Genomic DNA, 25,819 nt, shown 5'->3' with positions numbered 1-25,819 from the left:
CCTAAGTTGAATTCCTTTTCATTGGCAATTTGTATCTAAACCTGGTCTAGTTTTATCAAAGCATTACCCGGCCCGAAAATGTGTTCCTTGTACAAAATTGTATTTTGCACCTCCCATTATCATGGTTGGCTACGTACGGTGCGAAATAAACTCAACATTCGCACACACATACGTAGTTAAAATCAGCTTGGTGATCGGTGGCTGTGCCGCGTCTTGTTGGCATCAACGGCGGGTGGTTAGTAAAAGCTCGAGCCACCACCATTATCCGGGCTCGGTGGGGGATCGTTGTCTTTTTGTGTGCACAAGCGTTTCTCTGAAACAGCATTTGCCAAGCAGGAAGTTGTGACAACCATTTTGCTCCATGGGAACCTCATTTGCCAGTAAAAATATAATTGTTTTTTTACCCTTCTATCTGGCAACAAAACTGACACCTTTTTACAAGGAGTCATGTTTGCATAGACCGCAATACCTGCAGTCATAATACAAACAAAAGACATAACTCTGATAACAGCTTTCCTTAGAGCCTAGTCTCACATGGGTTGTCTCGGGTGTGGACCAATCAACTTCAAGGACAGTGCACATTATCAGAGTTATGTCTTTTGTTTGTATTATGACTGCAGGTATTGCGGTCTATGCAAACATGACTCCTTGTAAAAAGGTGTCAGTTTTGTTGCCAGATAGAAGGGTAAAAAAACAAATAACCATTTTGCTGTATTATTTTGAAAGAGCTAAATAGAAATAAAAACAGTTCAAATTAGGATATTAGAAATAACAGTGGCCTACCACTGAGTAAATGTCGTTGGATCTTTAGCATGCATGTTGCAGACAGTTCACTTATGCCACTCCCACACCTATTACGAAGCAGCTGATTCTACGTGCACAGTTTTATCATGCGAACATAAATACATTTATAAGCTGATTTGCTTTTACATGCAAAATCATACCTAGGATCGATTATAATTACAGTGGCAGCATTGTTAGCCGAAATTACAATCATAATTGAGCCTAGGTCTGCATCTGCAAGTTAATTTATATTTAATGCACTAATGTATTATTTACTGTCAAAAAATATATGCAGTTTGGTTGAACGACAAAAAAAAATGCTGAATTAAAAAATCCAGGTTACAATGTTATCTTTGTGCATAAATCTAAAATATAGGTCAGGGAAATGCCCCCTTCATTTGTATAAGTGCAGTAATCCATCACGCACGCCGCTTATGTTTGAATAACAATCGCATCCATGTGCAAGTTAATAACCCCGAGGGCCTGCGAGACAAGCCGGATTTTTTCACAAACGTGATGGTGACCTAGTTTGGTTTTTCTCTCTGTCTGGCCGCTCGCACGCTTGAGCTGCCGAGTCCTCAGCCAGAGGCATTCTCTGCAGCCCCCACCCACCAAACCCAGCCAGCACCACACGCACGCCTTGCATTGTCATTCCAGTGAGGCCCTCGTGAACCATTGTGCGCATTGCTGCAGTGATGAAAAAAAAATGCAGTGACATTGTGTGCTCTGGTGTCTTAGCCCAAAGCTCACGTATTATAAATGTATCTGCAACCACACTGACTGAGCAAAAAAATCTACTCTTTGGGTGTCCAGCTCACCCCTTGCAAACGTTACACATGACCTCATTGATCTCTGACAAGTTGTGCAAGGAATTGTATTACTTACGAAACTGATGGCGACCTACTACAGATGGCAACGCATTGCACTAAGCTAGACCTGGTCACTAGACGCATCGAAAATCAATAAATGTTTAATGAATTACGAACGTTGGGAGAGGGGTGACTGAGCAATTCGCCAGTGACCACTCAGCACACTGGTCGCTCCAGTTTGTCCTCATACAGCAAATAAACAATTAAGTGATTAAACATTTTTCATTTCTTTAGATCTGCTTTTCATGTTTAGTTTGTTTTCCTTCCCCCACACCGATTAACACGGTTGGCTACATACGGTGAAAAAGAAGTCCAACATGTATGTACATTTTGTAAGAAAATGATTAAAACATACAAATTTAGATGTTTTTATAGCTTACTCTAAATTTGAACATGTTAGCGCAAGCACACCACGTGACCAACCCCGCCAGTGCACACGTGCGAACCAGAACCGGCCGTCACCGCGACAGGACATCATCGTTTGCATTTCTCGAAAGGATATTCGTTTTAGAAATGCGCTTTAATTTCGTAGTTGTATTTATGTCGGGCTGGAAGTTCTTTGTCAGTGTTCGCACTGCTTGTGGTCCCATTTTGGAGGCACATTTAGACTTCTCCAACGCGGTGGCCGCTGGCGACTTGCGAGTTTTTTGTCGAGGCATAGTCTCCGAGCCTTGACGAGAAGAAATGAGGCAAAGAGAAATGGACTGTTTAAAAATTCCATCTTGCCACTGCAGCCAGTCTGCCCTGTCCCTCCTCCTCCTGTGGATCCTAACGAGGGGGACGGGCCGGCTAAATAGACAACAATAAAAATAATAAAGTTTGGAGACGACGATGTTCTGTCCTCCCGGAGAAGTGGGTGACTCCACAACAGCCGAGCCCAAGAGGTTTGTGAAACGACAAAACTTTCCTGCAAAGTGTTCTTCTGAAGGGAAATTGCATATCTGCAATAGCGACCAGATGCACACTCTCCACGTCGCAACACCGCAGCTCAATCTCTCAGCACGGAGTACGCTCAAATCTATATTGGAGGTGTGGCCCTATACGCTACAGTGCACGTGGGGCTTGGGGTCCTATCTCTGGTCACCATTGCATTCACTTAAAATAAAAAACGCACCTGGCTTCACGTTGCTATTAGCAGAGTGCACAATTATACGTGTCATTAACCACAGGTGACCTCACACAGGCGATTATCACCATGGGCTGCAGATCAAAGCTCAAGATTTGAGGCATCAGTGGAGACGATGAATGACGAATCAACGAAACCCCAAGGGGCAGCCTTTGAAGAGGCTTCTCTCATGCGACCACCAGGGCACGTGCACCTTAATCTGAACCTCGTAGTTCTGAGACACCGCGGATCACTGGGAGAGGAGATCCCTTTGGAGAGGGTGTATGTGGAACCTTGTCCTAAGGCATCTCCTGCACTGTAGTGTAGTTGAAGAATATCTGTGGGGTTGGACATTGACTGTCAAATCAAGAGGATCAGTATGACAAGAAAGACCAAGTTCTGTCTGTCCATCGTAAAGATGAGTAATGTGGAACGGCAGTACGCTGTAAACTGGCTCGAGCACCGGACAATTTGGATAGTTCTCCAGGCCCTGGGGTGGTGGCTGTAAGCTGTCAGGACTTTCCCGAGGTAGCGTCACCTTGTGGCGGGGACTCACTTTTCTGTTGTCAGCTTCCTAGCCTGTTCAAGCAGTCACCTCGCAAAGCTTGTGAACTGCAAGGCGGTTTGGGTTGGGATGGGGTTGGGTTTTGGTTGGGTTCAGATTGGATGGATTGGAATGGGTTGAGTTGTGTTGGAATGGGTTGGAAGGTGGATGAGATGGGATTGGGTTGGAATGGGGTTGGGTTGGCTCGGTCGACATTTTCTTGATCCCCACGAGTGGTCTCTAAAAAAACTTTATTTTACCAGGTAGGGCCCAATGAGCTATATATCTTTTTTCAGAAGCAACTTGGCTATCACAAATGATAGCTCAACAAAGTGGCTTATCCTGTGGAAATGTATAACAGCCAATATTCTAAACGCATGTTGATTCTAAATGTGGAGGGAAAAACTGAAGGAGCAGGCGAGGTAGTTAATATCTCCCCACCGCGGTGCCCCTACCCCGTCGGCTCTTTGAGGAAACGGTGCAGAGATTAGCTTTTTCTGCAGAACACGTACCGTTACTACGTGGAACATGCACCCCCATTGTAAAGCGGTTTCTGAGCGGTCGACGACCTACTACCGTATTTTCCCGCATATAGCCTGCATACGCATTTAACCTGCAGACACATATACCCTGCAAAAATAGCGTTTTGTGTAAAAACAAATTTCAGATACTCTTTGGTTCTTTCGGTAAGTCACGTAGGTAGAAATAAAACAAAATAAATCACAACGTTTCGATAGCAACACAAGCCATCGTCTTCAGGTGAAAATCGCGACAGCCGCGATGTCTGCTGCGAGCAGCACTAATGTCTGCTGCCAGACATCGTGCTGCTCACGGCTGTCGCGATTTTCACCTGAAGACGATGGCTTGTGTTGCTATCGAAACGTGATTGTTTTTTTCTACCTACGTGACTTACCGAAAGAACCAAAGCGTATGGATTCCTGCAGTCACGAAAGCTTTAAATCAAAATTTCAGATAGCCCGCACCTCCATATACCCCGCACCTCCATATACCCCGCACCTCCATATACCCCGCATGCATTCATATCTTGAACGTCGTTACCGCAGCTTAATTCCATAATATTAATACAAAGTTTACATCTGTAATACATTCCACTATCAATTGTTAACATTAAAATCATAACGTGCACAAAGAAAACAAACTAACCAGAAACGAGTGAACTTAAAACAGTAAATAAGTAACAAGTAAATATCCAATAAATAATTAACACATAACTGATAGATAAGTACCGTAAGTAAGCATACTGTTAGGCTTACCAGCATTCGACCTCATCATATTACAGCTACTGGACCAGTAGTTACCCCTGTACAGTTTTAGCACTGGTAGATTGCGCACTGCACAGACAATATAGGCACTACGGTAACGCACTTGCCTCCTGGCAACAAAGCCATTGGAAGTTTGAAACAAAGCTCATGGTCGCGACTGTATAGTGCTCAGCTAATAGCAGCAGCCTAAGGGACTCAACAATTATGATTCCGCGTCTGTAGATGCTTGTTAAGGCCCTTTCTATTGTGCAATCCATAGCCTCAGCTGAAACTTTCGCACCCCCCTACAGCCACTGAAGGTATTACGGTAAACAAAGTGCGCCCACTTCAATCATTGTCGTTTCATTGTACAAATAATTCGAATAATTTAAAACGTGATAACATGTGCAATTTTAGTGTGAGTGGTTTATTCAGCAGTGCTTTAGTCAAAGGTAAGTGTTGCATAGTGGATAGTCCTACCATGAAAACATTAAACAAGTTATGACATGTCACAAGTGTAAAATATTTTTGGGATAGCCCGCACCTCCATATACCCCGCAGGGTCTTGTTTTGTTTGTAAAAAGTGGTATTCCCCGCGGGTTATATGCGAGAAAATACGGTACTTTCTTGATCTGTGCGGTTGAGCGGAATGATACAGCAACGTGTTGACGTACCCTCGGTTATTTGTCCCGCCATCTTACATGTACGTTGACTTTATTTTGCACAGTACGTAGCCAACTGCTAATTGGAGGTGCGTACATCGTATGTCACCAAACTGTATTATTATTTCGATTTAAAGCTTTCGTGACTGCAGGGATTCATCTTCTTGGTTCTTTCGGTAAAGTCACGTAGAAGGGAAGTAATAAAATAATAAAAATAAAACATAATAAAACAATTGTTTTATTATGTTTTAAATAATAAAAATAAAACATAATAAAACAATTGTTTTATTATGTTTTATTTTTATTATTTTATTACTTCCCTTCTACGTGACTTTACCGAAAGAACCAAGAAGATGTATTATTATTACATTATTCATGGCAAAACATTTTTTAACACTTAACGCGGCACTTTTTTCAGAATGCATCTACTACTAGCGCGTTTAACGAGGACTTACTGTACAGACATTTCCCTCTTCAAGCTTGCTTCGTGAATCTTGAGCAGAAACGTTCCATGAAACCAGGCCTGACTCCTAAGTCATGTGAGTTATTGCTAGCTGCAGCTAATCTTGCGACCTTTTAATATCAATTTAGCACCAGTGGGTGGTGGAGGAGGGGTGTCTTAGTTTTCTGTTTGAAATGGGAAATTAATCTCAGAAAATTCCCCGTGCCCCATATTTTGGAGTTCCTGGAGGTGGATTTCCAAAAGGGACTTGCAGCCTCCACTATCCGTGTGAGTTTGGCTGCTTTAGCATACAGGACAAGGGAGTGGATCCAATGAAATGTGGTCTAGGAGACTTTATTACAGAGTATTATAAATATATATCCAGTTAAGGCTCCTTTTTCTCAGAAGCGACCTAGCCAGAAATGACAGCTCAAGGAAGTGGCTTATCATATGGAAATGTATTGCAGTAGCCAAATAATATAAATGCGTGATGTTGATTCTAAATGTGGACGTGAAAACTGGAGGACCCGAAGAAAAATCCACGAGACCATGGGGAGAGAGACACGCAAACTCCAAATATACAGGCGTCAGGGTTGTGATCAAACCCATGACCTCCCGCATGCCAGGCAAGGGAGTTAACATCTCGCCACTGCGGCACCCTAATAAACAACTGAACAACCTACAGTCAGCATATTTGCTCCTGGACCTATTTGTATACAGTTCATGGAAGAGCCATGGATATAGTATTTTTTTCATAGGATTTGGAGGTATGCCTTTTGTGATGCCGTAATCCCCAAAACTTGAATGTAGCCACACATTTTTATTGTAATACTAGCGGGAAGTACCCGGCGTTGTCCGGGTCAAAAAGACAGACACGCACATCGACTTACACACACTTACAGACATCGACCCACACACACACAAACACAGCGACTTACACACATACACACATCGACTTACACACACAGACTCACACACACATACTCAGACTGACACACACAACGCCCTACACCCAAAGACACATCGACTCACACGCACACATCGACTTACAAGCACATAAACATCGACTTACATGGACACATGGACTCGCACACATACACATCGACACTGACACACACATGAACTCACACACACACATCGACTGACAGACACATCGACTGACACACATTGACTCGCACACACATGGACTTACGCACACACTTGGACTTACACATACACATCGACACACACAAAGATCCATAATCAACGTTTTTGGGTTTAGATCGCGTTATTTATAAATGTGTCGTAACCCTCCACCACCCGACACGGCCAATCAGTAAAACAGTGTCACGTTGACAAAAGACAAATAGTTCACTGCTTTAGCCCACCGGTGTGTTGAAGCCACAACATTTACAATTTGAGTACGACGTTTCGCTGGTAATTGCATCCAGCATCATCGGGCAATAAACTGACACACAAAGATCGACGCACACACAGACGCATAGACTCGCGCACACACACACAAAGCGACCGTCGCTGACACGCAGATGGACTCACATGGACACAAGGACATTGGCACACACATAAAAAAAGCAAGTAAATTGTAAAAAAATGAGTTGTCTGCACACAAACATAATTATTCGTATAAATTCAAGGTGATTATTAAAAAAATTTGTTTGAATATACGTAAGTTTAGCGAAAGTAGAAAATGAAATAATATTTTTGTGCACACAAACCATATTACGTACATTTTTCCAAGGTTATGTAAATTATATATTTTTATGTACATGCGTTTAGCAAAAGAAGCAAGATAATTAAGTAATATTTGTCTGCACGCAAAAAAAAGTAATTTATTATTTACAAGGTGAATTAAATAATAGGTTTCTATCTCCGTGAGGTTAGCGAAAGAAAAAAGAGTTGTCTGCACACAAACAATATGATTTATTATATTTCCAAACCAATTATTTTAATATAATTTTTCTATGTACATAAGTTTAGCGAAAGACGCAATAAAATTGTATTTAACATTACCGTGGTGAGGCCTAGTCCCGTGCAGAACCCGCGGCCTCGCCTAGATTGTGCAGCCGGCCGAGGTGACTCCCTGGCAGGCTGTGGGCTGGGCCACTCCCCCCGCCCGCGTTACAATAATTACTATCGAAGCGCTATATAATATTAATGTAGGGACTCTATAGCAGGGTACCTACGTGACTTTTCCGAAAGAACCAAAGAGTAGGGGTACATGACATTTTGAAGAATTAACCTCAGTGTTTTGTGTGAAAATGTCCCCCTCACTCCGACCGACTTGGTAAAAGCCATCCCCCCACCGAACGCTTAAGAGTTGGTACGGTCCAGCGCCGCGCTATTGAATCAATTAATAATCGAAAGCAGCACAAAATCGCAAATAAAACAAAATAATATGTAGGGACTCTATAGCAGTAACTGCACGCATTGGGGTGGGGGCTACATGACATTTAGAAGAATTTACGTCAGCGTTTTGTGTCAAAATGTCCCCCTCACTCTAACAATGTTAATGGAAGATCACAGAGCCCGCAACCACAAGGGGTCGGCGCGCGAAGTGACTGTGAAAGCGCAAGTTTGAAATGGGCATAAAGCACAACTAACATCGGAAGGTGGTAGGATGGGAACATCATAGCCAATTATGACTTAAGTCATAATGACTTAAGTCATAATGCTAATCTCCCTTTAACATGCTAATTTTCACCTGGCAGCCCTTTGATTGGTGGAAAACGAACCACTGCTGGGCTCGCTGCCGAACACTTACATTATCATTGGCTGCTGACATTTGGCCTACGCCCATTTCAAACCCTTATAAACAGTTTCCCTTGGAAGCAAACCCCCCTTTTCCTGAAGACAACCGCTTGTGTTACGAAACATCGTAGTTTTGTGTTATTTTTTTATTATTTTCTTTGAACCTATCTATGTGACTTTACCGAAAGACCCAAAAATATGAACCCTTACTAGTTGGCTGTGTCGGGTGGTGGCGGGTTTTAACGACACATTTATATATTTACGCCATCTAACCCAAAAACCTCTATTATGGATGATATTGGTCGTGAAAGCCTACGTGTTAAACTGTATATGATTCAGTTTACTATCTGAGCTGTTATTTCCGACTCTCTGTGTCTCTCTCTTAGATCTCTCACATGTCCTTTGCATTGCACTCTCATGCCTTTGGATTGCACTCTCATGCTTACATGTCCTTTGGATTGCACTCTCATGCCTTTGGATTGCACCACTCTTCGATCTTACATTAACATGCTAATCTCTCACATTAACATAGCCACTTTTGTGCCCTGGTCCAGGAGGCGACTCTCCGTTCTTACATTAACATGCTAATTTATCACGTTAACATCACTAGCCCCGCCCACTTTTTTATGGCCCTTGGGCTACACCCATTTCAAACCTTTTAAAACAGTCTGCCTCAGCAGCAGCAGACCATGCTTTCCCACCTGATGACGGACGCTTGTGTTGCGCCCGAAACTTCATGATTTATTTTATTTTATACCTACGTGACTTTACCGAAAGAACCAAAGAGTATGGATTCCTGCAGTCATGAAAGCTTGAAATCAAGATTGAATATGATTATCAATGTGATGTAGCAACTTCATCTAGCTTTATTCCTGTGTTCATTACGTATTGAATCGACTGCTGTAACTCTCCTCTGGCCTCCCCAAGTCCCTCATCCCCAACTGATCCGCAGTGCCATTGCCAGACCTCTCACCCCCACTCCTAAACAAGACCCAGTTACCTAAATCATGGAATCTCTCTCATGGCTTTCCAATCAATTTCTAAATCAACTCCAATATCCATCCTCAGTATTTTGAAGATCCTCAATGGACTCACATCTGCTTGCTTCTTCCTTCCCTCTCATCATGATCATCCCGGTCATGTGCCCTCCGCTACAAACACCAAGGCCTTCTATCAAAGTCACCACACAACCTTCACCCAATGGAAGTCATTTCTCTGCAGAGGCCCTAATACCCTGGAATTCTCTCCTAGATATGTGTTCAATATCCAGGCCCCAACACTTTTTTTTCTCATCTACCCGTGACTGTGTCTTGTTTATAAAATGTCTTCAGTCACACCTCACGATACCATCATCTCCAAACTTTGCCAGGATCTCCCCCCCTTCCAAAATCATACTTATCTCTCCGTCCACTTGATGCATAAAATCCCCCTATTTTTATACAGTTCCTTGATATGCTATCACATTTGTACGCTGTGTACATATAAACTGTATTGTCATCTTATTACAACATTGTAAGACCACGATCCCCATTGTGTGGCAAGTACTTTAAATTTAAGTGAATGCTTTTCTTGGACCAAGGCACTGGACCTGTACACGGATGACTGGAACAAAGTGTCGGAGCACGTGGGCAGCCGCACTCAAGATGAGTGCATCCTTCACTTCCTGCGGCTACCCATCGAAGACCCCTACCTGGAGGCAAGTCCCCTGCATGCCCCCTTGAGAGCTTCACCAACTCTGCTGGGTGGCAAAGTTTTTATTCGTCGTGCAGATGAGCGGCTCCGGGCTCAATGCTCTTGTCAAAGAACTTGGTCCAGCAATCACACAAGATTATGTTATTCAGATCTAGGGTTGACATCTTAGATGATCTTGATTTGAAGCTTTCGTGACTGCAGGAATCCATCCTCTTTGGTTCTTTCGGTAAAGTCACATAGGTATACATTTTTTTATTTTTCTACCTACGTGACTTTACCGAAAGAACTAGAGTATCTTAGATGATATCAAATAAAAACTAATTCAATTCATAATTCACACAGTTTCATGATGGAAAAAAAACACATTCTGTATTACTAAACTAAACAATTTTTTATTTTACCAGGTCAGGCCCACTGAGCTAAAAAGCTCTTTTTCAGAAGCAACTTGGCCACAAATGGTAGCTCAATAAAGTAGCTTATGTGGAAGTTTATAGCAGCCAAATACTCTTAAATGCACTTTGATTATGAATGGCGAATGTGTCAGAGTTGTGAGAGCAGAAAGATTAATAAACTTAGAATTGGAGATCACTTACATTTTTTACATTGAGGTGTCTCAAAAAATATGAGTGGTTTAAATGTAATTTCAAATTTCACCGAGGTCAAAACATACACACGGTTTGAGCTGAGTGAAAGTTTTCCAGGATGTAAAAAAAACTAAAAAAATGTCATTCCTCTACTCCCAGGGCGTGCAGTCATCCCATTGCCCGTGAGCAGTTCTGTAGTCTTCATGTAACATTTTGAAAGCACGTCAGTTGGGCTAAGTCTGTCAGTTGTACAAGTCAGTCTTTCCGCCCTCTACTCTGAAGAAGGATTGTCGAACACGTTAACAATAATGATTAATATACAGCCGCTTGTCAATTCACTGAAAGTCTGCCCACGCAGTGTCAGTCATTCTGGTTGTTTGACATCACGCAAACTTTGATCATCCTCACAGCTACTTTTGGCGAGCCATCAGACAAAGACAGTCACCACATCGTGCGCTTTCAGATGCGCTTTTGCAGCAGTCTGGAAGGCTCTTTCTTCCCATATTAGGAAGCCACTGGAGCTATGCACTTTTACATCATCTAGATTGAAAACTAATTTCTCTAGAACTGTTTTTTGTGTAGAGTTTATTGTCATTCTTCCGCACCTCCAATTAGCACGGTTGGCTATGTATGGATCGAAAGAAGTTCAACATACATTCATGTGTACATACTACAGTGAAGTAAGGTTGGGGAAAAGGACTGCTGCATAAATAACTCACCACCACAGTGTACACTTAAGTTTACCGAAGCAATATCGAGCGATGCTTTTCCGTTGAACAGCTGCCACGTTAGTGTTGTTGTTCAGGTGGTGGTGGTGGTGATGATGATGCCTCCATTCCAACAGGAGTCCGAAGCATCCATGGGTCCGCTGGCCTATCAGCCGGTTCCATTCAGCCGCTCAGGGAATCCTATCATGAGCACGGTGGCGTTTCTGGCTTCCGTTGTGGACCCACGCGTGGCCTCCGCAGCGGCCAAGGCTGCCCTGGGTGAGTGTCTCGCACATAATGGCATATGTGTGTTGGGTTCGCCGTCAAAAACACACTCCTTGGCATGATAGAACCACCGACTTCAGGCTCCAAGCGGATTCTGCTCATGAGACTGCTCACTGCTTCTGGCCATGAAAACATCCTGAGTGTCTACGCCCCAACACTCTACTCACTTCCGGAGATTCATGACCAGTTCTATGAAGAACTTCACAATATTATTAGCAAAATCCCCAGCTCTGAGCATGTTTCTGTTGGGAGACTTCAATGCAAGGGTTGGGGCTGACCACAACGCGTGGCCCGCATGCCTTGGCTATCACGGCATTGGAAAGATGAATGCCAGTGGCCAAAGACTACTGGAGCTTTGTTCATACCACAATCTCTGTATCACAAACTGATTCTTTCTCACTAAACCATGTCATAAAGTATCATGGAGACATCCAAGGTCTCTTAATTGGCACCAACTGGACCTCGTCATCACCCGATGAGCCCTCCTCAACTCAGTACTCATCACACGCAGCTACCACAGTGCAGTCTGTGACACCGATCACTCGCTGGTATCCAGCAAGGTCAGACTAGGCCCAAAAAAGATACACTGCCTCAAACGAAAGCGCTACCTACGCATCAACTCTGCCAAGACCTCCCTCCCAGAGCTCACTCAATCATTCCAACACAGCCTTGATCAGTCCCTACATGACACACCAGATGGAAGCGTGGAGACAAAGTGGACATACATCAGAGACGCCATCTTCAATGCAGCCATCAATACCTTCCGTAAGCAGACAAGGCGAACACAGACTGGTTTGAGGCGCTCCTGAAGTACAAGCAGGTCCCAAGTACAGGATCATTAAGGGCTCTGAAAGCTGCCTGCAGTGCAGCTCAAACGACCGCCAGATGCTGCGCCAACAACTACTGGGTGAACCTCAGCAGTAGGATCCAACTCGCCTCTGACACTGGCAATATCCGTGCCATGTATGAAGGTATCAAGACAGCCTTTGGTCCAAACATCAGGGAGACTGCCCCTCTTAAATCCAGCACAGGGGCCATCATCACTGATAAACAAGAGCAAATGGCCAGGTGGGTAGAACACTACTCAGAGCTCTACTCACGAGACAACAGTGTGTCAAAAGCTGCCCTTGCTGCTGTAAAGCCCTTACCAACGATACACGAACTGGACAATGTACCAACCTTGAAGGAACTGGACAACGCCATCGACTCACTAGCCAGCGACAAGTCCCCGGGACAGGACGGCATCACACCTGAGGTACTGAAATGTGCGAAACCCGCCGTCCTCACAAAACTCTATGAACTTATCTGCTAGTGCTGGGAAGAAGGAGCAATGCCTCAAGACATTAGAGACTTACATCATCACCCTATATAAAAACAAGGGTGACTGTGGGAACTGCAATAACTACCGTGGCATCTCCCTGCTGGGCATCGTGGGGAAAACCTTTGCCCGTGTGGTCCTCAGCAGGTTACAGATACTAGCTGAGAGGGTGTATCCTGAGGCTCAGTGTGGCTTCAGAGCAGGAAGGTCCACAATTGACATGCTCTTCTCCTTGCATCAGCTACAGGAGAAATGCCGAGAACAGAGAATGCCCCTGTACTTGGCATTCATTGATCTTAAAAAGCCTTTGACCTCATCAGTAGAGGAGGCCTCTTCAAACTCATCAAAGTGATCGGCTGCCCATCGAAGCTGCTGGCAGTCATCTCCTCTTTCCATGACAACATGAAAGGAACAATACAGCACAGCGGCACCACCTCAGAGGAATTTCCCATACACAGCGGTGTAAAGCAGGGGTGCGTGCTTGCCCCAACACTGTTTGCCCTCTTTTTCTCACTTATGCTCACACATGCCTTTGGGACAGCAGAAGAGGGGAGTCTTTCTCCATACAAGATCTGATGGCAAACTCTTCAATCTTGGCCGTCTCAGATCCAAAACCAAAGTCCACAAAGGCCTCATCAGAGAACTTTTATTTGCTGATGTTGCCTCGCTGACAGCTCACAGAACAAGGTCTGCAGACACTCATCGACCACCTTGCCAATGCCTGCAACAACTTTGGCCTGACAATCAGTCTGAAAAAGACCAATGTCATGGGCCAGGATGTCAGAGACACTCCTTCCATAAACATTGGTAGCTACACCCTGGAAGTCGTTCAGAACTTTACCTACTTAGGTTCCACCATCACCTGCAATTTGTCCCTTGTCACAGAGATTGACAAGCACATTGGGAAGGCGTCCACAGATATGTTCAGGTTGACCAAAAGAGTGTAACAAATCCCTAACGCTCAACACCAAAGTGCCTGCGTCCTTAGCACCCTCCTCTATGGGTCTGAGTCCTGGACAACATACGCCCATCAAGAACATCGACTAAACACATTCCACCTCCGATGTCTCAGGCGCATCTTCGGTATCAGATGGCAAGATCGCGTTCCCAACACCTCAGTCCTCAACCTGGCCAACATTCCCAGCATTTACTCTCTACTCAGTCATAGGCGCCTGAGATGGCTTGGACACGTGCGCCGCATGCAGGATGGCAGAATACCCAAGGATGTCTTGTACGGCGAGCTAGCATCAGGCATACGGGTCACTGGTCGCCCAGTCCTGCGCTTTAAAGATGTCTGTAAACGGGACATGAGGAGCTGCGACATCAACCCAAATGACTGGGAGAAAACTGCCGGCAACCGACTCAACTGGCAGCAGGCTGTGAAAACAGGCCTAAGGAGAGGCGAGGGGAAAAGACACACTGCTTGGCAGACCAAGAGGGAGCGACGTAAAGAAAAAGCAACAAACACCTTTGGAGCTGCCACCGCATTCACTTGCAATTGCTGTGGCAAGGATTGCCACTCAAGGATTGGCCTACTAAGTTATTCTAGGCGCTGCAAAACCTACAGCTGACCTCGTAAGGCGCAAAAGAATTGTCTCTCGAGACACAAAGGCCTATGGACTATGGAAATGTAATTAATATTTAATCAATGTATATTTCTATATGTGTATGGTATGACATATATGTACTCAACGAATAAAACTGTAGAGACATGACCGCACTCTGATAGCTGGTGCTAAATTTTCCCACCCACCCTCCCGCGTGTGGGGAGCGGTGGTGTAGCGGTTAGCGCTACGCTGCGCTACGAACTCGGCGACCCGAGTTCGATTCCCGCTCACGGCCAACACCAGTGACAATTAAATTAACCGGTCCTGGGCCTCCCCTAGGTCGACTCAGGCTCAAATGAGTACCTAGTGAGATGTGTAAACATCGTCACTGGGAAGACAAAGGCGGCCGGGCGTGGTGTTAGCCACTCACCCCCTCATGTGCCTTCTTGGCCTTCATAGGTGGTCACTAACAGCACTTGCCCCAAACAGTCTTTTAAGGCTATACATGGGATCTTTGTCTTTTTGTAATGTTATTTTTACCCCAGGCCTCCCCTCAAAATGAGACGTTTCATCTCACCTGGTCATAAAGGCAATGACAGTGATTAAGAACGACGGAGTGATGTTCTTCCATGAACGCATTTGGCATTGATCGGTGCTCATTATCACCGCACTCTGACAGGCTAAAATGTAGACTTCTTGTTTGTTTGTGTGTGCGTGTGTGTTTAGAGGAGTTCTCGCACAGAAGAGTCCTGCTACCTCCTGATCTTGCAAGAGTGGATGATAAGAAAGAGGAGATCATACTCAAACAGGAGCAGCAGCAGCACAAAACCAGTAAGATCATCATAGTGTAATAAACGACTGGACCACGATGTCTGGCTCAGTGTCCTTTATTCGGTTCGTGCTGTACACCCACACGGCTGTCTTTACTCTGTAGCTTCTCCACGGTGCTGACTCCAATGTCGGCCCGATCCACAACAGCAGCCCCGCTGCTGTTTCTCTCACACAGCCCCCCTTGGCTGTACTCGCTGCAACTCCTCTCTCTCCACAGCTCTGACAGCCTCGTGCTGTCTCCCTCTCTCCCTCCGCAGCTCCTCCTGGCAGCCACACCGCTGCCTCTAACACGCAGCCCTTCTGGCTGTCTCCTCTGCAGCTGCACACCACTCCGCAGCTTCCTCTTGTCTTCGGGGTTGGCTCCCGATAGCCGTCGGTGCCCCCCCCCTCTTCTCACCCGCCCGCGTGGCCTCACTCTTTTCCGCTCACACCCCGACCGCCTTCCCCTTCCCGTTTACCCGCTTAAGGACCCGAACCTTCCACCCACGTCACATGACTCCACCCCCCGTGACGTCACATCCGGAAGGTCGCTTACGCCCGCATTACACCACCCTCCCCCGTAGAAAAATCCCAGCCGACCTCGGCTGACCAATAGCAAATCGTAATGCGGCGAACCGAGCTTCCCCCCCTAAAGGACACTAAGCATACAATGTAACAGCAAGAACAACAACAACAACGCAATTAACATCAACGAACGTACAAAAAGCATGCAATAAATACAACTGTAAGAAAAAAATAACAAGACAGCAACAATCAACGAAACGTAAGCGATTTGGAACGTGTGCGGGTCGCCGGCCCGTCCCGGACGGTCGGCGGCCCACTCGCAGAACGGGAACGCGATGAAAGTCGAGGAATGACAGGGGGTAATCCCCCTGTCGCAGCTGGAAGTCCACCGACGTCCCGTGTCCCTAAAGAGTTAGTCTTGGGCTTGTCCTGTGACCGTGCCCGCAGCTGGGTCGGAAGGGCTGCAGGGCTCGAAGGTCCCGCAGACCTGGCAGGCGTCCTCCGAGCAGGGCCCCTCGTCCCCCGCAATGTCACGGCCGGCCTGTCTGGAACAGGTACGACAGGCTCTCTAGCAAGATCAATGGACGCAGGCAGGGGAGAGTCAGCAGCAACAGACCCCGGCAAGGCAACATTGGGGGATGACGCATCATGTAAGGGAGCAACATATGGTTTCAAGCGCGACGTATGCACAACCCAGCGACGAGACCCAATCTGGACGCGTGCTGACTGTGGGTTGGGAACCGCAATGAGGCGTACGGGACCATGCCAGGGTTTGTGCAATTTCGGCGAGGTCCCCGGACGTACCTGTGGACAATGAAGCCAGGCTAGGTCCCCAACCTTCCAAGGGCACTCCCCCTCAGACCGTCGCGCATATCGCTCGTTCCGGGCCTGGGCTTTGGCCGTAGCCACGCGGGCATTCTCCCGCGCCTCCGTGACTCGGCGAACCGTGTCCTGAATGTATTCAGGAAGTGGTTTACGAGGTCCCTTCACCCCAGTTCCCAATTGCACATCCACCGGCGGCACGTTTTCCCGACCATACATAAGGTAAAACGGCGAATATCCTGTAGCCGCATGAGGCGTCATCCTGTACGCCGAAAGCACCCCGGGGATGTGCAGATCCCAATCTGATTGTTGTTCACTCACGGTATGGCAAAGCATGGCAGACAATGTCCTGTTCAGCCGTTCAACCATACCATCCGTCTGCGGATGGTATGGGGATGTCCGTACTTTCTTAGTCCCAAGGCCCGCGCACACTTCCGCCAATAATTTAGAAGAGAAATTCCTGCCCTGGTCCGTGAGGAGTCTCTCAGGCGCCCCCTTATCCATAATATACCCAAACAAAAAGGCGTCGGTAATGGCCGCGGCCGACTGATCGGGCAACGGCCAGGCCATCGGCCAACGGGAGAGGTACTCAACCCCTACCAGCAAATATTTATTACCCCTCGCCGATGGTGGAAAAGGTCCCAATATGTCCAGTGCCACCAATTCATTGACTCGAGACACCTGAATCGACTGGAGAGGCGGCACGTAAGGATGTTTCGGCGGCTTACGTCGTGCACACGCAGGGCACGCGCGCACGTGCCCTACGACATCTGTCGCCATGCCGTGCCAAAAATAATGACGTTGCAACGTCAACAAGGTCTTCTGCACCCCTAAATGTAAGAGAGTGTCGCAATGGAGGGTTCTAATCAACTCGAATCGCAAGGACGTTGGTACCACCAGGCGCCAACGTTCCTGGAACCCCTCCCGCCACATAAGCAGACCATCTCGGAGAGCGGTTTGCGGCCCCATAGCCGTACTCGGACTCCCATTGTCCCTAGCAGACCGCTTCCGCAAGGACACCAATGACTCATCCATCATCTGTTCCCGGATCCAGACAGACCGCGGCAGATTCAAAACCCCGTCAGCCGGTCCCGGTTCCATCGGAGTGTCCGACTTCTCGACGGCCAACGTAAGCGGCTGAGGGGGGTTTGGAATCGGCGAACACCTATGCGTCCCCGACTCACATTTGCAAGGGGCGCGCCGCGGTAATCTGGAAAGTGCGTCAGCGTTCGCATGGCGCACTCCCTTCCGATGTTGAATTTGGAAGGAAAATTCCTGTAGCGTGTCCAACCAACGTGCCAACTGTCCGGATGGCTGGTCAATTTTAAGGGCATATTGCAAGGCCGCATGATCCGTACGCACAATAAAAGAACGACCGTAGAGGTATGGTCGAAATTGCCGTAGGAAAAAAACAACCGCCAATAGTTCTCTGCGAGTGACACAGTAGCGGGTTTCCGCAGGAGACAAGACTCGGCTACCATACGCCACGACACGCTCTACACCCCCTTTAGACTGTGATAACACCGCCCCAATACCTGTGTCACTCGCGTCCGTATCAAGAATGAATGGGTGATCGAAATCGGGATAATCCAATGTTGGGGCCGTGGCCAATAGATCACGCAGACTCCGAAAGGCCGCCTCCTCCGGCTGTCCCCAAACAAACTTCCGTCCTTTACCCGTAAGGAGATGCAAGGGCCTCGCAATCGTCGCAAAACCCGGCACAAATCTTCGGTAATACGAGGCAAATCCCAAAAACCGCCGAACATCCCCCACGGTGGCCGGAGTCGGCCAATCCCGGACGCACGCCGTCTTTTCCGGATCCGTGGACACTCCCTCGGCACTCACAATGTGCCCCAAATAGCGGACGGACCGTTGCAGTAGGTGACATTTCTTTGGTTTGAATTTCAATTTGGCAGAACGCATCCTCGTGAACACTGTCTCCAGCCGCGTCAAATGTTCATCAAATGTGCGGCTGAAGACAATAATATCGTCCAAATATATAAGACACGTCTCCCACTGCAACCCCGTCAAAACGAGCTCCATCAATCTTTGAAATGTAGCAGGAGCCGCATTCAATCCCATCGGGAGACAGTTGAATTGAAATAACCCCTGCGGCGTACGGAATGCGGTTTTCTCCCGTGAGGACTCGTCAAGGGGAAGCTGCCAAAATCCCGAAGAGAGGTCCAGTGTGGAAAAGAACTTAGCCCCCGACAATGCGTCGAGGGAGTCATCCATACGCGGCAGGGGGTACGCATCTGCCACCGATATCTTATTCAATTTGCGGAAATCAACACAAAATCGCAATTTGCCATCCTTCTTCTTAACCAAGACGACTGGAGCGCCCCATGGGCTGTTAGATGGCGATATAATGTCCGCAGCCAACATGTCTTCCACTGCCCCCCGTACGTGTTCTCGCTCCGCATGACTCATCCGATGCGAATTTAATCGAATAGGGGCAGCATCGCCCGTCTCAATGTGATGGTAAAGCAACGAAGTGCGGCCCAAATCCAAATCATCGGAGCTGAACACATCGGAATATGTCAACAACAATTTACGCAGCGCACCACGTTGCTCCATGGACAGGGAAGAATTTCCGTCACATAAATGAGCAACCCAACGATCATCCGAACTCCTTGGCTCGGAAACCCCAGCAACAACTCCCCGGCTATGTGGACAATCATGGGTCGCAAACGCCGTAGTGGCATGTGCCACAACCGTACCGGCCGGGACACGGACGTTTTCTCCCCCCGCATTAAGCACCTGTAAAAACGGTAATTGATCCGGCCGGACGATGGTCTGTGCCCCCACTAACGCCAACCCGGTTGTTATCGTGGCGGACGGTGACAACAAGACCCCTACTGCTCCTAGCCGATCAGGCAGGGGCTTCCGATACCGCAAGGGTATAAGCATCTGTGTACCAGGTGGGATGTCCACAGATGCGACGGACAGCGCCTGCACTTGTACGGCCGAAGCAGGTCGCCCCCAGGGCGACGGCAGAAACGAGATTTGACGGCCCCCCGGCAGTTCAATACAATTCTCATTGATTTTGATCAAAATGGGCATCTTAGCCAAAAAATCGGTGCCTAACAAACAAGGAGCCGCCAAAGATCTCGATATCAACACAACACCCGAGGCCGACACATCCCCAATAGATATCTTAGCATCCACCTGACCCACGATACCCATGCTACCCCCGTTCGCAGCGACGCACGACCCATAAACCGGACGCACAGCCCCCGGCGGGATGCCCAACAGATGGAAAATGACATCCGAAATAATAGTCGCAGACGCGCCGGAGTCGACCAAAATGCGTACGTCCACCCCTTGTATAGACCCCGGTACAGTGGACGAGCCCGTAGCGGCCGCGACGACTCTCCGTGCCAACTTGCGCCACTGCGTGACCGAGCGACAAGGCCCCGTCGAAGGGCATGCTTTAACCACAACGTTAGGATGGCGCAACGACGGTGATGGGTGAGGTGTAAAGCCTTGCCGAGTGTCTGGTGCGTGCCGACATGCCTGTTTCGGAGGATCTTTAGCCGACTTGACCGGTGCCGAGGCCTCCTGCTGCGGCGGAGCCGGGAAGCGGGCCCAGCAGTCTCTGGCGTAGTGGCCCCTACGCCCGCAGCGGAAACATTCGGCCTCGTTGCGCCGAAGCGCAGGCCTCGCCTCCTGACGGCCCCGTTCTGGTAGCGCCGCGCGCGGTCTCGGCCCGCCGCGTCCCGTCCATGGAGCGGAGGCGGCCGTCAGTTGTTGAGGGCCCCGGTCATCCGGAACATAGACAGCCTGCGCAGGGTTCCACCCCAGCGCATCCCCTTCTTTGACGGGCCCCCCCGTCCACGCCGTCACTTGTTTCCAGCGACGGAGGTTGAATTGCGCATCGAGACACTTAGCAGCCGTCCGGGAAGTTAGCTTCTCATGCCCACACACAGGCATGGGGATCCCTAGATCCCGAGACAGCTCCAACATTTTCCCTAATATGAGAGGCTCGAGCAGGTCCTGTGGCGTCTCAGGATAAGCTGCCATGGCCAGCTCCAGCACCGCACCCCTGAACGCCACGGGCGACTCCTCTGGTGCTCGTTGTCGTTGAGCGAATCGCCGATGCGCATCATCTGGTGGCTCATAAGCATCGGCCATTTCTTGAAAAACACCACATAAAGTTGCCTTCTTATCGGTCGTTATGGAACGGAAGAATCGGACAGATTCGTCGTCCAGGAGAGTCGGCAACACCTCCAAAGCCTCCGCATCGGTCCATCTTGCTGTGCGTACCGCCGCCAAGAAGCGGCAGGCGAACGCGCTCCAGTCCCCACCGACGGAAAATTCTTTAACCGTTGTAAGGTGGCGACTCCGACTCCTCTTCCCGCCGTCTTCCAATGGTGGTGGTTGTGATGGCAAATTCAAAATGGCGTCGGCCCGCGGCGTGGCCAAGATGGCGGTTTGGCGCCGCGGAGCGCGCAAAATGGCGGCCTCTTGCCGCGTGGGCAATGGCGGCGGCAGGACAGGCAACGTGGCGGTCCGCGGAGCACCAATTGCATCATCCATCGTCCCTGGCGCGACGAGATGGCATAGATGCGCCAGGACGTCCTTAAGTGCCTCCAGTTGTACCGCCATCGCTTGCCATCGTTGATCCGCGTCTGATGATGTCGACGGACCCGCCACCGCTCCAACATCCTCCACTCCCGTTCCCGTGGTCGCCTCAGCCGGGCTCTCCTCCACCACCCCAACAGGATCCGTGGTTGGAGGGAGTTCGTCGTCGTCGGACGAAGAAGCCGAGGCAGGCGCCGGATTAACTTTCTTCCTCACTTGTTTCGACATGCCGTTGCACTTCCGACACCAGTGTAATAAACGACTGGACCACGATGTCTGGCTCAGTGTCCTTTATTCGGTTCGTGCTGTACACCCACACGGCTGTCTTTACTCTGTAGCTTCTCCACGGTGCTGACTCCAATGTCGGCCCGATCCACAACAGCAGCCCCGCTGCTGTTTCTCTCACACAGCCCCCCTTGGCTGTACTCGCTGCAACTCCTCTCTCTCCACAGCTCTGACAGCCTCGTGCTGTCTCCCTCTCTCCCTCCGCAGCTCCTCCTGGCAGCCACACCGCTGCCTCTAAGACGCAGCCCTTCTGGCTGTCTCCTCTGCAGCTGCACACCACTCCGCAGCTTCCTCTTGTCTTCGGGGTTGGCTCCCGATAGCCGTCGGTGCCCCCCCCCTCTTCTCACCCGCCCGCGTGGCCTCACTCTTTTCCGCTCACACCCCGACCGCCTTCCCCTTCCCGTTTACCCGCTTAAGGACCCGAACCTTCCACCCACGTCACATGACTCCACCCCCCGTGACGTCACATCCGGAAGGTCGCTTACGCCCGCATTACAATAGTATACATATACAAGACGCGTCTCTTCTGCTGTGAGTGGAAGGGAAGAGTGGAGTAATGTGTTTAAAGAAAAAGTGTATTACCCCATGAAAACACTGGGAAACCTGAAATAATTTATATGTTGTGGGCTTACTCTCAACACCGGTGTACTGAAGCATTAACTAATTGGCACGTTTTGTTTACGTGATAAAGCTTACTAAATGGGTATGTTGGGTGGTGGCAGGTTAATGACACATTTATATTTATGCAATATAACCCAAAAAAACCTTTATTATAGATGTGGGTAACAATAATTGTATTATTCCACTTCAATGCAGAAGTATTTTTCCAAAAAGTTGCTTGTCCTCCTGCCCTTTCTGAACAATAAAGCCATTGTTATTTACAATTTGACTTAATTTGTCACCAAAGCAATACATTTACATCCTGCGTCATAAAAGGGAAAACTGGTGGCATGACGGTAACTGTGCCGTGTGACCAAACACGGTGGCCGGAGTTCATACCCCGGCCATGGCTGCAACCGGTGGTGAGTGATATTGGAACTGGCCTGCAATGACCAGCATGGCGAAATATGGTCAAACAACTCCCCACGACCTGTACGGCCTTCATTCGTGTGTGTGTATGTTTAACTTCTTTCGCACTGTACATAGCCAATCATGCTAAACGGAGGTGCGGTGTATCTATATATGTATGTTGAACTTATTTCAGCCAGCTAGGGTTACGTTGGGGGCATGATACTCTGGCTGACCTGGAGACATGTGACCGGATGATACTGGAGGGGGGCCACCGGTGGAGGGGGCCAATGGGTGGTCACGTGGTCTGGAAAGAACTCTCGAGAGCCTTTGGGCAAAGGCGAGAGAGATCGAGGAGGTGGGCGGGGCGAGAGGCGGAACCAGCCCCAGCCCGGCCCGGTATAAGGGGGGCCCTGAGAGGGGCTCGGGGTTCTTACTGTTGGAGAGGCAGGAGATCCATGTCAAGCTTGAAGAAACCTCCAGCCACGCGGTCCGGGACCCAGCTTGTGGTCCGGACCGGGATCATGGAACCGTGTCTAGTTCTGCCGTAGCGTGGTTAGTTGGGTGGTTACCACCCGAGAGTGTGTTGTGTTAATAGCTTGGAGTATGTTGTGCTAAGAGTTTAATAAAACGTGTTGCCCCCAAGACAACGTCTGCGACTAAGTTGGACTCACTACACATACATACACTGCACCTCCGATTAGCATGGTTGGCTGCGTACGATGCAAAAGAAGTTCAACATTCATATGTATTTTTATGGATTTCAAATAGTTAATCTGTATTTGAAACTCCTATGTGTGTTGAATGCTTGCTGTTTGCAGTGTCTTAGATTTTGGACCATTTTGTTTGCTTATGTTTTGCCATCATCTAGACACTTTATCTTTGGTAGGTTTTCAACTACACATTTTCAATTGACTGTTGTTGCATTTGAAGGTACTGAAGATTCCAAGCTTGGCATTGGCAATAATGAGGATGAAAAGAGCAAGGTAAGGCTACCGTGAATTAATAGATGGAAATCTAAGCACAGCAGTGATATAAATAAACAAAATTGCTTTTGTATCTGAAGTAGCTTATTAATTCGTGGCGCTTAGTCTGCAAATTTATCATTAACCCTTTCCCGTTCCAAGACGTACTGCAAGTTGGAGGGTGGGTGGGTGTCCCGTTCACCGCTGAATCTTGGAACGTGCGAGCGTATTTAGCATTAATTTTATTTAGAGGCATGGTAGCACCGTTGTTTTGTAAAGACGTTATTACTCACCAGGGAGAACCCTCGTGACACGACCACCACACTCTACGATAGCTGGAGCCAAACTGTGCCACACGCCCTCTCGCATGGCCTTCTTTCGATTCCATTTCCGATTATATAATCAGAATGGAATCGTCAGAAAAACCGTTGACCTACACGTACGTCATCGGAATGGGTTCATGACAGAGACAAAGTCTGTGCAACAAATCTCTAAATATCCATTATGCTGTCATCCATTTCAATAAACATCTCCCTGAATGGAAATAATCCCTCAGAACTCCGCATTAAACGTGAAGGAATCTCACACCGGATCTGACTTGTCCTGAGAATCTCCTTCATAAATCATAAGGAACAGGGGCTTGTATTGACTTAAAGCTTTCGTGACTGCAGGAATTCATATTCTTGGATCTTACGGTAAAATCACGTAGATAGGTTCAAAGAAAATAAAAAAGAACGAAAAACTACAACGTTTCGATCGCAACAGAAGCAGTCGTCTTCAGGAAAACGGGGGTTAGCTTCCAAGGCAAACTGTTTATAAGGGTTTGAAATGGGCGTATCCCAAATGTCAGCAGCCAACGTTAATGTAAGTGGTAGGCAGCTAACCCGACGGTGGTTGGTTTTCCACCAATCAAAGGGCTGCCAGGTGAAAATTAGCATGTTAATGAGAGATTAGCTTGTTAATTAGTTGATCGCGGAGCCGCAACCAAGGGGTCGGCGTGCGAAGTGACTGTGTTAGTGTGAACCCTGTGAAAGCGCAAGTTTGAAATGGCCGTAAAGCACAACTCACATCGGAAGGTGGTAGGATAGGAACATCATAGCCAATTATGACTTGTATGTTCAGCCTGGTACATCATGGGGGGGGTGGGGAGTTGCTTACAAAGCATTTCTTATTTATGGGACCTTTTTGCCAGTATCAAAAATGATGAAAAAATAAGAATAGGTTTTACCCTTTCTGTCCATAAAACAGGTGTTGCATTGTATTTGTACTGTTTGCCTCTTGGCGTTCTCTCGTCTAACACTGGTATTGAGCCTAGGCCATAAAGAAGGCTGCTGTCTGGTTTAAGCCAATCAGTTTCAAAGACAATGCATATATTATCAGAACATGTTTTTGTGCATGTTTTGCCACAAGTGTGTGTGCTGAATGCAGACTTGATGCCTTGCAATAGGTGTCTATTTGGTGTTTGAACATCTTAACACCTCCTGTTTTATTGCCAGAAAGGGTAAAACCTATAATTTTTTCATCAAAGCATTACCTTTCCAGGACCAGTCCGTCCAAATCTGCTGCATTGCTTTGTTCTCTTCTGATTTACTCCCTTAAGATGTGGAGGTCTGGTTTGTTGGTCGTAACGAGCAATCGTTTTGCCTCGATAGGAAGGAGCGGCGACTGAATTTGGTGTGCTCAAGGTGGAGGCTGGCAACAGGGAGGAGATGAGGGAGGAGCAAGGTTGGGATGACATTTAATCAACTCAACCGCGTGATCGTAATCTCAAGTCACTCAAATAATCCAGTATTCTATCCAATGTACAACCTACATTTTCTTTTTGTACTCTTGTTCAATTAATTTGGGTGTTGTTATAGTCAGGCCTCATTTACCTTGAAAAAAAAAACACATGGCTTAGCTTTCCTATACTTTGCACTCCTATTGTTTTTTGTATTGTTGTAAATTTATGACCCCGTGCCCTTCCTGGACATCTGAAAAAAGAGCTTCATAGCTCATAAGATTCCTCCTCCATTCTAAATAAATATTCTGATAAAGATTCTGACATCCAGGGTGTGGCTGTGATCGCACGAGCCGCATGCATTCTAAGATGAGCTTTTTGTTGAGTTGTTTTCTGTCATCGGTTTTAGATACGGTAAAACCCCATAATACGTCTCTCCCTTTTACGTCATTTCGCAAATACATCGTCGCTTTATTAACACGGCTACCCACTTTGTATCGCCTCAATCCAAACACACTCTTAACGTCGCTGACAGCATCGTCGGCCGTCCTT

At 47.7% G+C, this 25,819-nt stretch overlaps 1 protein-coding gene across 4 annotated transcripts in view; it reads left to right on the top strand.

Moving 5' to 3' along the window:
- LOC144951463 (SWI/SNF complex subunit SMARCC2-like) overlaps positions 1-25,819 on the top strand; it is a 111,218-nt gene that overhangs the window by 71,300 nt on the left and 14,099 nt on the right. For all 4 annotated transcript variants that reach the window (XM_078881755.1, XM_078881756.1, XM_078881753.1 and 1 more), the window contains 5 exons: positions 9,995-10,111; positions 11,536-11,677; positions 15,275-15,379; positions 23,516-23,568; positions 25,200-25,272. In XM_078881755.1, coding sequence (XP_078737881.1) covers positions 9,995-10,111; positions 11,536-11,677; positions 15,275-15,379; positions 23,516-23,568; positions 25,200-25,272 — 490 coding nt within the window. The remainder of the gene's footprint in view (positions 1-9,994; positions 10,112-11,535; positions 11,678-15,274; positions 15,380-23,515; positions 23,569-25,199; positions 25,273-25,819) is intronic.

This window comes from Lampetra fluviatilis, chromosome 62, assembly GCF_964198595.1.
Source record: "Lampetra fluviatilis chromosome 62, kcLamFluv1.1, whole genome shotgun sequence".
Taxonomy (NCBI): domain Eukaryota; kingdom Metazoa; phylum Chordata; class Hyperoartia; order Petromyzontiformes; family Petromyzontidae; genus Lampetra; species Lampetra fluviatilis.
Note: the sequence above shows the minus strand (reverse complement) of the source record. Positions and strands in the feature narration are given on the sequence as shown.